The sequence below is a fragment of the Musa acuminata genome, chromosome BXJ2-5, assembly GCF_036884655.1.
Source record: "Musa acuminata AAA Group cultivar baxijiao chromosome BXJ2-5, Cavendish_Baxijiao_AAA, whole genome shotgun sequence".
NCBI classification, from domain to species: Eukaryota; Viridiplantae; Streptophyta; class Magnoliopsida; order Zingiberales; family Musaceae; genus Musa; species Musa acuminata.
Genome location: NC_088342.1, coordinates 6620614 through 6633485, shown reverse-complemented (window position 1 = coordinate 6633485; position 12872 = coordinate 6620614). Strand labels below are relative to the sequence as shown.

General features: G+C 39.4%; 1 protein-coding gene across 1 annotated transcript; it reads right to left on the bottom strand.

Annotated features, from left to right (window-relative positions):
* Positions 1–4895: 4895 nt before the first annotated feature.
* LOC103984746 (UDP-glucose 4-epimerase GEPI48) lies at positions 4896–11509 on the bottom strand. The gene is made up of 9 exons (XM_009402307.3): positions 11040–11509; positions 9705–9754; positions 8609–8744; positions 7647–7748; positions 7329–7556; positions 6623–6704; positions 5823–5905; positions 5385–5476; positions 4896–5298 (listed from the first exon to the last, which is right to left on the bottom strand). The coding sequence occupies exons 1-9, from the start codon at positions 11220–11222 to the stop codon at positions 5187–5189; spliced, it is 1068 nt and encodes a 355-aa protein (XP_009400582.2). The 5' UTR covers positions 11223–11509; the 3' UTR covers positions 4896–5186.
* Positions 11510–12872: the final 1363 nt, after the last annotated feature.

Sequence of the window (12872 nt, the reverse complement as noted above, 5' to 3'; positions counted from 1 at the left end):
CTTAGACGAGATGCGACAAGAGTTCCAATAATCTAAGGGGGAGAACCCGGTTGATACCACTTCGGGTCGAGCCTCATTCACCTAGAACATTCAAGAGAAACCAATTCTGACTAACTTTCACCTCCCATTACTGGAAGCCTTCGATGACAATACTAACTTGATTGAACACACTGTCATCTTAGTGCCTAGAGGTCTCTTTACAATGTCTCAAATGCTCTAATGTATTGTGCATTCTTGACGATGCTGAGAGGTCGAGCGTAGGAGCAATACACTCATCTAAAGCCACTCTCGAACGGCTCCTTTGCTCAGCTTGCAAAGGAGTTTAAACTCTACTTCCTCGGGAATATATGCTCGAGGCCATTGATGACAATGTTGCTCAAGCTCAGGCCAAGGGGAGAAAGAGACACTCTCCGACTTCATTACTCAATTCACCAGCAAAATTTGAGGTATACAAGAAGCTCCTCCATCACTCGTGATCCAGGCCTTCATGATGGAGCTTTGACTCTCTTACTTTTTCTAGTCATTGGTATAAAGGTCGTCGATGATCATACTCGAGATCTTCCAAAGGACCAACCAATATATAGTCACCAAGGTTTATCTCAAGTAAGCCCAAGAGATGTACAAGAGGCCACAATATGAGTGACCACCATTAACTCCAACCCTGAAGTCACCTCAACGAAGAAAGCAAGACCAACCTGAGCTTACCTCAACCGGGACCCGAGCTAAACCCCCTTAACATTACGATAACCAAGGCCTTCTTACAAATAAAGGAAAAGCAATTCTTGAAGGACCCTCAACTGATGTAGACACTATTATAAAGGAGGGATAGATCCAAATATTATCGCTTCTATCGTGATTATGGCTATGACACGAAAGGCTGTCATGATTTGAAGGAACAAATCGAGGAGTTCATTTGTTGGGAGTGCCTCGGAAGATTCGTCCGAAGACCTCAAGAACCTTCGCCTTAACCTCGAGGCCTAGTAGAAATATATATTGATGTTATCATCGGTGGTACTTCGGAAGGTAACAATACCTTAGGTCGCAAAATCTATGCTTGAGTCACATCAAGAAGTTTCCAAGGTCAGAAGATGACTCGAAAATAATCTTCAAGAAAGAAGAGACGAAATACCTCAACCCAAACTATGATGATACCCTGATGGTCTTCATAAGGATGACTAACGCCCGAGAAAAGAGGGTAATGATCAACACAAGTAGCTCTATCGACATTTTCTACTTTGATGCTTTTCAAAGGCTTGAGCTCTCAACTAATGATTTTACCCCCATGACTTCTTCATTAACAGGGTTTGTGGGTGACTCCAACTCCCCTCTCGGGACCATGAGCTTACACATCACGTTTGGCGATGGACCCTGCTCAAAAATGCTGATGACTAAATTTATGATGGTTGACATCTCTTTGGAATACAACGCGATTATATGTCAACCCACACTCAACAGGGTAAGGGTTGTAGTGTTGACCTATCAAATGATGTTAAAGTTCCCAACAATAATCAACATTAGGGAGATAAAGAGCGATCCAAATGAGTCTTGCTAATGTTATTCGATGACAATCTCCTTATCGAAGAAGGCTTGACTTGAGGCACCACCATTGGTTTCCTAAGATTTCGCTAAACCCCTCCCGCATCTGGAGCCAATGGAGTCATTGGTCGAGGAACCTCTAGACAAAGCTCATCCTGATATGGTCATTAAGTTCAAGGCAACACTCAATGAGGAGAAGCAAGTATAGCTCATCGACTTTCTTAAGGAAAACACCGATGTATTCACATGATCACAAAGAGATATACCAAGAATAAACCCTAACATAGGCCAATACTACCTAAACATCTCCCTTTAACCTGTGATTCAAAAGTCTCGTAAGTTTGCTCTCGAATGCCAATAGGCGATTAATGATGAGATAAATAAGCTACTATGGGTAGAGTTTATTGCCTAAGTACAGTATCCCCAATGACTTGCTAATGTTGTATTAGTTAAAAAATCTAATGAAAATTAAGGAATGTGTTAATTGTATCGACTTTAACAAAGCATATCCGAAGGACAATTACTCTCTTCCATAGATTGATCAATTTGTTAATGCTACTTTAGGTCATGAGTTCCTCACCTTCACGGATGTGTTCTTAGGATATAATCAAATAAGAATGACATCTTGGGATTGGGAACATACCTCATTTATCATGAATCTGGGTATATATTATTACATAGTTATGTCATTTGGATTGAAAAATACGGGATGACCTATCAAAGAATGGTGAATATAATGTTCAAGTACCAGATCATGAGGAACATCGAGGTATATATATATGATATAATAGTCAAAGTTAGAATGGCTAACTCGCACATAGTGAACTTTGGCTAAGATATTTTAGGTTTTGAAGATATACAATATTCACCTTAACCCATCAAAGTGTGCTTTTGGAGTTTGCTAAGAAAATTCTTTAGCTTCATTATTCACTAAAGGGGAATAGATGTAAACCCTAAAAAAATCCATGTCATATTTGGAGATGTATCCACGTCGATCGGTGAAGGAAGTGTAGTAGTTAATAGAGTGAATGGCAATGCTTAGCCTATTCGTATCATAGTCCAGTAATAAGTGCTTGTCGTTTATTCGGCCATTGAAAAATTTAAATTTTTTTTTATGGATTATGGAGTGTCAGGAGACATCTGAGGAGTTGAAGCACCATCTCACTCAGTTGTCATAGCTCTCCTTTTCTATTCTTGGTGAAGTCCTTAGCCTTTATTTTGCTATCACCGAGCTGGCTGTCAACTCGATGTTGGTGCAGAATGATTAAGAAGTCCAAAGACTCATTTATTATGTTAGCCAAATAACTAAGCAAAGTTAATGAGCGATACCCCCATATCGAGAGTTTGGTTATTGCATTAGTATTGGTTGTAAGGAAGTTTCATCCATATTTCCAAGCGCATCCCATATAGGTGATCATCGACCAACCACTCAAGTAAGTCCTTTCACAATTTAACATCTCATGATGGATGCTAAGGTGGTAGATAGAGCTGAGCAAGTTCGACATCCGATAAGTACTAAGAGTTGCCATGAAGGCTCAAACGTTGATGAATTTCATATCGGAGTAACCCCCTTGCCCGAGGTCGAAGACGACTAGTGCATCCCCTCGACCTGGACCTTGTTCATAGATAGTTCCGCCACATTAGAAAGGGGCAGTGCTGGGCTTGTCCTAAAATTCCAAACAAGTGGGTGTACGAATAGACTCTTTGATTTGAGTTCAAAATCTCAAATAATAAAGTCAAGTATTAAACACTTCTCTCAGGGCTCCGACTCACCTAGGAGCTCCAAGTGCAAGACATTATGATGTTTAGTGACTTATAACTCGAGACCATTCAAAATATCTTGTCGAGGTACAGCTGTTAGCTCGAATCATCTCTAGACTCAATGTGCTATGGGTCACCCATGCAGAAAATACCTCGACTGATGTGCTTGCTCAGTTAGTCTCCACCCAAGCTCCAAGAGAGGGCTGATCAATAATCGAGATGCTATCAACCTGAACCATCGAAAGATATGATGTAACCATAGCCAGAGAGGAACCAAGTTAGATCAATGAGATCTTACGCTATAAAAGAGATGAGACACTCTCTGCTGTCCCCATAATGACTTAAAAGGTCAGGAATTATCAAGCATGGTATTGTATAATCAATAACCACATATATCATAGGTCCTTCAGCCAACCCTTAGGTGCCTCATATCGTTGGAAGCTGAGAGGGTGCTCATCAAGATACACTAAGGTATTTGCAGTCAACACATATGTGGATGCTACCTTGCATTCAAGGTACTTCAGTAGGGGTTTTATTGGTCGACATTACATAAGGATATAATTGCCTACTTCCGAAGGTTCCACTAATGTCAAAGGTTTGCTCAAGTACAACACCAGCAAATAATCCCTCTGAGCCCGATCGATTGTGCATGGCCCTTCGCTTAGTGGGGCATGAACCTCTAAGGCCCCTTTCCACCAGCTTCGGCCATAGGACATTTCTCATCATGGGAGAAAATTATTTCACAAAGTGTGTGGAGGTCGAGAAACCTGAGGGCCTTCATCACCAATAATATGACTCAATTCAATAATATGAATTCAAAGAGTTTTGTCAGTCTTACGAAATTCAATTGTGGTTCAGCTTGGGAGCTCATCCTCAAACTAAACGACTTTAATAAGATCACTAATTAAGTCATCCTCGAAGGATTAAAGAAGAGGATCATCGAAGCGAAGGGTAATTAGGTGGATGAGTTATCAAATATCTTATAGGCCTTCTAAACAATACCCAAGACCGACTTGGGAGAATCATTATTCAGCCTAACATTCAGCATCGAGATTGTTATGCTACCCGAGATAGTCCGATCCCAATTGTCAAATGAAGCGGTTAGCTTCCCCAATACTTCAATATTAGTGTCAGCTTGAACAATGTCTTAAAATTTCATGATGATTACGTCTACATTGGATTTGCATCTGCATCGGACTGTCCATCTTGAATTCACAGGAATTCCCGATGGGATGTGCTTCATTCACCACAACAGGACGATCTTGACCATCGGATTAAGGGGTGGCTTCTTGCATACTTTATGATTCGTGCGCCACCATCATCGACCGTCTCTTTATCTAACGAGGGCTACATGGTCAGCATAAGCCGTTTGATATGGACCGGATGGTCCAGGATGAGTTAAAAGGATGTCACATCTGAATACAAAGCATCCCGAACACCCAATGAGTCTTCATTCCTGATATAGCATGGATGGTGTTGAAATGCCAAACTACCGCTTCAAAGGAAACACTCATCAGCTTAGCAAGCTCTCATGTCATCAATGACAAATAAGAAAGCCAGAACTACAGAAGAAATGGGACGAAGGAGAAAAGACTTGATGAGCACCAATTTCTGAAATGCTTCATATACCATCATCTGTCCCCAGTTTCTGAACATATCACTGTTAGACATGTTATAAACATTCACCTGAGGTCTATGAATTTGGCAGAGAATAAACCTATTTGAAGAAAATGCAAAGATTGCCTTTTGACTACGATGCCTGTGTCATAATAGAAGCTTATTTATTCATGAAACCATCAGATGAGGGACGTATGGCTTGACCTAATGCCACATTTACATGTAGTCTCACAATTAGTGATATCCCTAAATGTGTCGACGAAGTGCTGTTATCACAGAATAGAGCTTCCTCGGTTAGCAGGGTCAGGCGATCCGTATCCCCAGGGGTTCTTGCTAGCCCAGTTCCATTGATCATGGCACATCTCTTCGATGCCATGCTTCGCTCTGCAGTAGCAATAGTTCCAACACTAAGACAAGAAACTAAACAACATAAACCAGAATTGCATGAACTAAAAGCATAGAATATATACTTCCAATTGAGTTCCTTTTCTGCTTTGGCGGTGGATGCGTAAAGAATTTCAGCATCACCAGGTCGCCTTCCAGCCATGATCAAAGGAATTTTCTGAAAAGAAAAACACAAAATCTTGTATCAGCAACTATAGAAGAGACAAAATGCACAACAAACTCCATGTAGCTAGGTTGGTCTCCGATCTGGAACCCTTCAGCCAGTCATAGATAAAAATGATGCATTTCCCTTAAGAGCATAAATTTGAATAGCTAATCATCATTTAGTTTTCTTGAGAAATTCATGATATACAACTTGATATCAGATTATGCTGACACTGAACATGATTGATCTCTGAACTACAAACTTTTACCCGTTAACAGTGTCTCTGCCTCAAAACAAAAAAGTTTAAAAAGCTAATTAGTATTCAATCATTTTTCAAAAGATCATGTGTCGAGTGTACCTTTCCAGATGCCTTCTCAAAAGCTGCCACCATTTCCAGCACTGATGTTCCCTTTCCAGTCCCTAGATTATAAACTTCACAACCTGCAGCTTGCATAACATAGTAAGATCACAGAGAGCAAGATCGTGACTAGCTAGTAGGATCCAATACATGAGTTACACTCTAATAAAGCCAAATGGTGATGTCATCTGGTTTGAAAAATCTGATGATTAGACATCAATGACAAAGTATAAAGACAACTTGTTAACACAAAAGTCTTTTCCTTAATCAAACACCTCAGTTGAAGATGTTATCTTTTGCCTGTATTTTATCTATAATACTTCAAACTCTTTCTACTCTGGCCTAAAAGCAATATCAGTATCAGACTGAGATTTTTAATCCTCAATCAAAACATGGACAGATCATTAACAAAGTTAGTTTTTATTTTTCCCAAACAATGTCTAATTTTATCATCAAAACTCACTAAGTAGTGTTTCATCCTAGGGCAATCCTAGCTTCCTATCAAACCAAAGTGTGGCCATACACATGGCTAATTGCTTAGATTTAGAAGTTCAAGAATTAGTGTCAGGAAAAGTTGGTGTAAACTTTACTTCCTAACAAGTTACTTTTTTAAAAAAAAATTTAACTACACTGAATGACTTTAGTACATGTAGTGTATATAATGAAAGTGTAAACAGTAATCATAAGCAAATTTAGTGGATCCAGATTGTTGTAATCAAGAAACGTGCAAATACTATTTCTGCCAACAGATAAATCAAGAGATACTCTTGCTACAAACATTCAGTGTGTTGCATACACACCTACGCTGGGGTCATCAAAGAGCTTCTGCAGGGCCGCAATATGCCCATCTGCTAAATCAACAACATGGATGTAGTCCCTTACCTGCAGTCATCTAAACATGTCTATAAGAAGAAAAACTGTGATAAGAAGCACTTAGATGATAGAAGCCTTTTGCCCATGAACCTAATGCAGTTTGTACATCTATCATGATAATACTAATACTCTAATAGTTAAGGTATTTAGTTGTGACACATCCAACAAAAGCAGTAGCTATAGTACATCAATAATACAGAGAGGGAAACAGGGAATCAAATATTGGTTAGACCAGTATGATCCAAGCATTATTTACCAGTTCTTGATTGGATTAGTACCAGGCAGGTACATGTTAGCACTTAATTATTATTATTATTTTTTGGTAATACCAAGCAATATATTTTGGTATGCTGCTCGACATATTGGCATGTACCAATCTGACAGGTTGCTAAAACTGAGTGGACTAAGAATTAAGAATTAAAACCTTAATAATGAAAGCTTAAAAGGTTGCAACAGTTAAGTGTGAAATGCAGTGTGCACCATAAGCCGTATAAAGCAAGAGAAATGATGCCGTTAGATCAAGTTTTCACTATACCGATGTACGACAAAATTTCTACATGTAGATGAACAAGTTGACACAAAAAGATCAAAAATCAAGTGAAAAATAATGACATTTCTAAATTAGTTTATTACCCCTGTGCCATCCTTGGTTGAATAGTCATTTCCAAACACTGTTAATGCGGGTCTCCTCCCAACAGCAACTTGCTGGACAACGGGCATGAGATTATTGGGAATTCCACGAGGATCTTCACCAATACGTCCACTTGGATGAGCTCCAACAGGATTGAAATATCTTAATAACATTATCTTCCATTCATCATCTGCATGATGGATATCACGGCATATATCTTCAATCATAAGCTGCAATTATTTACATAAAAAAAATTAGATCACAGCAATAGGGCCAAAAGAAATTTTAAAAAAAATCCAGGCAAAGAAAAAAGAGGAAACCTTTGTTCGGCCATAGGGATTCATTGCACATAAAGGAGATTCTTCTGTACAGGGCAACTCCTTAGGCCATCCGTAAACAGTAGCAGACGATGAGAACACCAGCTGAAATGTTTAAAATACAAGTCATCCAAATGCTTCCAGTTGTAAGATACATATACATCCAGGCTACAGAATTTATATTAAGACGTAACCTTATACATAAACTATGGTTTATACTCAATGCTGGTACCAAGATCCATTTGGACTGGTAGGTACTGCCCAGCATGGTACCGAGATCAGTTAGTACACCTCAAACATATAAGAAAATGTTTAACGTCATTATTTCGTTAGTACACAATGGTACTGGTGCAACTAATACTGGTAGACCAGTACATAGCAGATGGTACAGCCAGGGTATGGTAAGAATCTAAACCATGATATCAACAACTGATCTTTTTAATGCTAAGATTCTTAGATACTCGAGAAAGATGCTATAAGAATACCATCCTTTTCCTCTCCACTAACCAGTGATAAATGTTTATAGCAAAAAAAAAAAAAAACAAGGCAGAGCCACACCTTGTGCATGTGGCCAACTTAAAAACAAATAAGGATAATTGCAATACGAATGCTAAGAGGAGAACATAATCCAAAAGATTCACAAGAATTTCATAAGGGTAACTTCTATCACGAAAAAAATTATAAAGATGCAAATGTACATTCAGCATGTACAAGCATGTCTCCTTTTGCCTCTGCAAGAATGCATTTATTGGAACAGCATAGGACCTCTTCCTTTTCTGTAAGATAATCATTTCTAGAGGTTTGACCATTGAGTTACATATCTGGCCTTATAGGAAGTTGTCTTGCTAATATAGCCAAGCATGAAAGATCTATGCGAATAACCATTCAGCATGAGACAGTTTTACTGTCTTTTAAAAACCAAAATCTTGGCTGGTAAATAATATTGTTTAAATTTCAGACAATACCTTTTTGCACCCATGTGACGCCATTACTTCCAAAAGAGTAATTGTACCAATGATGTTATTTTTGTAATAAAGCAAAGGTTTATGAACACTTTCACCTACAGCCTTTAGACCAGCAAAGTGTATAACAGCATCAAACCTGCAGATAAAACCATATTTCAATTTATAAAGCATACACGAACAAATTAGAAAATTACAGAAAGCACTCCACAAATATTCACGTTAAAGAAATGAAAAGAAATATAAAAAGGAAGACTCCATGACTGTAAGTCTAACACGATGCCCATATCCATCTCCAGTTGATGTTTTAAACTGTTAATTCTTTTTTTCTCAATTCCTAATCATTAGATTGGTAGTTATTTAAACCAATGTTATTAAGCTTATAAGAAAAACAGGGGGTGAGAAGGGGCAAGGAGAGCTATATACAGCCATAGCAAAGACAAACTTGACTTAGAATTAATTCTAGTTACTTAAACCCATGTTATTAAGCTTATAAGAAAAACAGGTGGTGAAAAGGGGCATGGAGAGCTTTATACAGCCATAGCAAAGACAAACTTGATTTAAAAATTAATTCTTTAAGTATGTTAGCCCCAACTTATAGCATATCTTGTCAAAGCGACATATCAAATAACATTGGAATTTCAGTATTTTCCATGGGAAGACCCAAACATTCCACTTCTGCAATAAAGATAGCTCAATTATCTGCTTTGCTCACCCAAAATTGTGCTCTTCAATCACAATTAACTAAAAGGCTCTAGGTGTGCAAATGTGAGGCATATAAAAAGATACATGAAAAAAAACACCACAGAAAGCTTATTACTCCAAATTTTTTGTTAAACAAATAATTTGTAAAATAATTACAAATGCTACTGCCAATTTACAAATTATCAGTTGTCAAACATGGCCCAAAACCTATTATTACTCATCACAGCTCACCTTCATGAATCCAATCAAAATGTTACTAAATATATGCATTCTTGAATTTACAGAATCAATCACATGAATAATCCAACATCACCGATAACTAAATAACTGAGGCACCTATCCAATGTAAAGGCAACCAAAACAGCTAAGTATATTCTGCAAGGAAAGAACTTACATTGTTGAAGCAAAAACTGTTTCTAATGCTTCTCTATCCTGAATATCAATCTGCAAAAGCACAGCATACATTAAAATATAATCCATGGAGAAACATATTTAGCGGTTTTGCACTCATTATAAAGTATTATCAAAGCCAAGACAACAACAAGATTATTTATATAATATACGACATCAAAGAAGAACACCTTCACAAGTCAAGGCTATCTTGATATAATCTTCTTGATGGTTGAGACCAGAAATTATGATTTCTAAAAATATCAATATTTCATTTTCCATGGAATGTTACCTATGGACCAGGAGTTTATTTAAATAAACAACTGAAAATAAATGGTCAAAACTAACAGTCAAACAGTACAGCAACAAATAAAATAGAAGCTAACTGTTTCATCAGATTCTTCGAGATAAAATAACATGTGCAAGTATTACAAGGATTTATTCCATGCTGTCAGTGCAGATTATATCCACAGCTTAAGGTCATTCAAAGCAAGGTGGAAGTACATATGCAGGTAAGGTCGAGTTGAATAATTCTGCAACTACAAACAATACAATTTCTGTGAACAACTGAAAATAAGAATAATTGGTAAATATGGTAGCAAACAACCCATCTCATCTTCCCCCTACAAGACAGCACCAAACCAAACAATTATATCTGCTGAACAAAGAGCGAGTATCCAAGGCTGGAAGCAAAGAAGATATGCGTAAACAGATTTGCCTCTCTTGGCGCACCCCCATCAGGGACGCCATAAACAACTCAAAGAGTAAAACCTTTCCGAGGAATGTGTTCTTTTAATGAAGATGATAAAGAACGCCCTCAAGATAAAGATGATCAAACTCTAGATACTGTTGTTGTCACTTTGTTTTCCTCTCCCTCTGCCTCGAAAGCAAAATTTTGTATTGCGTCCCTAATTCTGTGATTTTCTATTTGACATATTTCTCACCAAATCATATCTTACACGCCTACAAAAACAAGCGGCACACAAGAACCCTACGTGTACAAATCGACACATTAATTTGTGCAAGTCAGGCGAATTTTCCTTTATTTTAAGATTTTTTGTAACAAATCAAACCACATCCCCTTAGGATGAGCAATCTAACAGTAGTCGTGATGTCTCCGTGATCGAAACGAAGAAAACCAAATGCATAATCAGGAACTAAAAGCTCGATTCTGCTCTGGCTTTGAGGGAGAGAACGGAAAGCCAAATCTTCGCAAACAGGAAACCCCAACATATCTAAAATCGACCATTAAATGAGAGGTATCAGCGAACCAACCACATCCACCAGAACCGCAAAACCCAAAATGCAATCTCCACGGTCCAAACCACACGGTGATTACCTGATAAACGCTCAAGTTTTTGCCGTGGTCGCCGGCGAGTTCAGCGACGCGCTGGACGGCGACCTCGGAGGAGTTGTCGAGGTTATCCACCATGACGACGGTGAACCCCTCGAGGAGGAGCTGCAGCACGGTGTGGCTCCCGATGTAGCCCGCGCCGCCCGTGACCAGCACGCGTCTCGACATGGCCGGGGGGCAGGGACTCGAGGCGGCGGCGACGGACCGATCGAGGGAAAGCGAAACGATAAGGTAGATACCGCGGAGGAGGGGTGAGCGAGCGCAAGAGGAAGCCAGGGGATTTTGGAGCGGAACGCAGCGAGGGAGACTGGGTTTATATACGAGCGGTTCGCTTTGGCTTCGTTTCAGCGGCTAAGACGAGACGATCGGCGATAACGACTCTGGAATTGCCGAGCAACGGGGATAGTGTGCGTCGTCGACGGGAACACTCAAAATGGTGGGCCCCGATGCTAAGACCAAGTAGAGGGCTGGTAATCTAGCGGGTACACAAAACTCTCTGGAATTGTCCGGCAAGAAAAACAAAAGAAACGTTTTCTTCCTCGTTTACAAGACACCCGCGGGCGTACCTCTCTTGCGAACGGAAGGTTCTTGTGGGCTCCGCTATGATGGTTAGCAATTGCGGTTTGTGGTGGGGTTTGGGCAAACGGTGGTGGAAAAGGTGGGGAGGACGACGCGTGTCCCTCGTGATGGTGGACGGCGGCGGGAAGAGAAAAGGCAGGAAAAGCGTTGTGGCCTCTTCGAAATGGAGGCGCAACGCGGCAAGCATGTACGGTGATCCAATTCGGCTGAACACGATGCTGACGACGGTAGAGCTTCTCGAACAGCAGATTACCTTTTAGTCCTTCCTTCTCCATTTAATTAGGCCTCACAAGTCATTTTACTCTTCATAAATCTTCCAAGTATACGTAGAACAAAACCATGCTAGAGTTAAGAATGTGCATAATTAAAATCATAAACAATGAAAAATATATTATTATTATTCTCTCTTATTATGCATGTCACAGACATATTGCTCAGTTGCTGAGATCTGTGGCTGACACAATGGAAAGGACGACTGGGTTGAGAGAGACAAGAAGATGGAGGGAGGTCATTATCCTTAGCTTAAGAGGTCAGAAACGAGTGGTGGGTTGCAGGCCTTTGAAGTGCGGAATCCCCAACTTTGATGAGCTCAGAAGTTGACAAGGAAGAGAAAACTTGGACCTCACACTTGCCCATCTCCACTTCTTTTAAGATCCTCTGCATGTTCTTCTTCTCCTTCTTGTTGTTCTAAAGATGCTTTCTTGCTTTATTCCATATTAATCCACGCCAATGGCAGACAGCATCAGTATAGGATACTTGGAAGAAGCTATGCCAAACCTGAGGGACAATTGCAGCATCATCCATGTGTAGTTGATCACATACAAATCATAAGTTCATAATGTTGTGCCTTCATGAATTATAGACATACCCATAGAGGCTTCTTGAATATTGAAAGCCAAGAAAAGGTCAGACACTATAGCAGAATCCATGAACTTTCCATGTGTGAGAGTACAGTGCATTGAAAAGAATAATGAGTACAAAAGGGAACCATGCAGAAGACTGTGTGTGTTGAGGGAGAGAAGTCGCAAGACATGACATAGTGTTCTATAAAGATAATATAACTAGGGAAGACTTCTGAAGAGATTGCTCTTTTGATTCAATCCTTGATCACTCAAAAGTTCTGCAGATGGAGATGATCCCCTTGTGCCTAACCCACGAGTCCTTCATTTGAAGAACAACATGGTCAAAGATTCTTTGCCTAACACATTCATTACAGGAAAACAAAACTCCACCATTTCC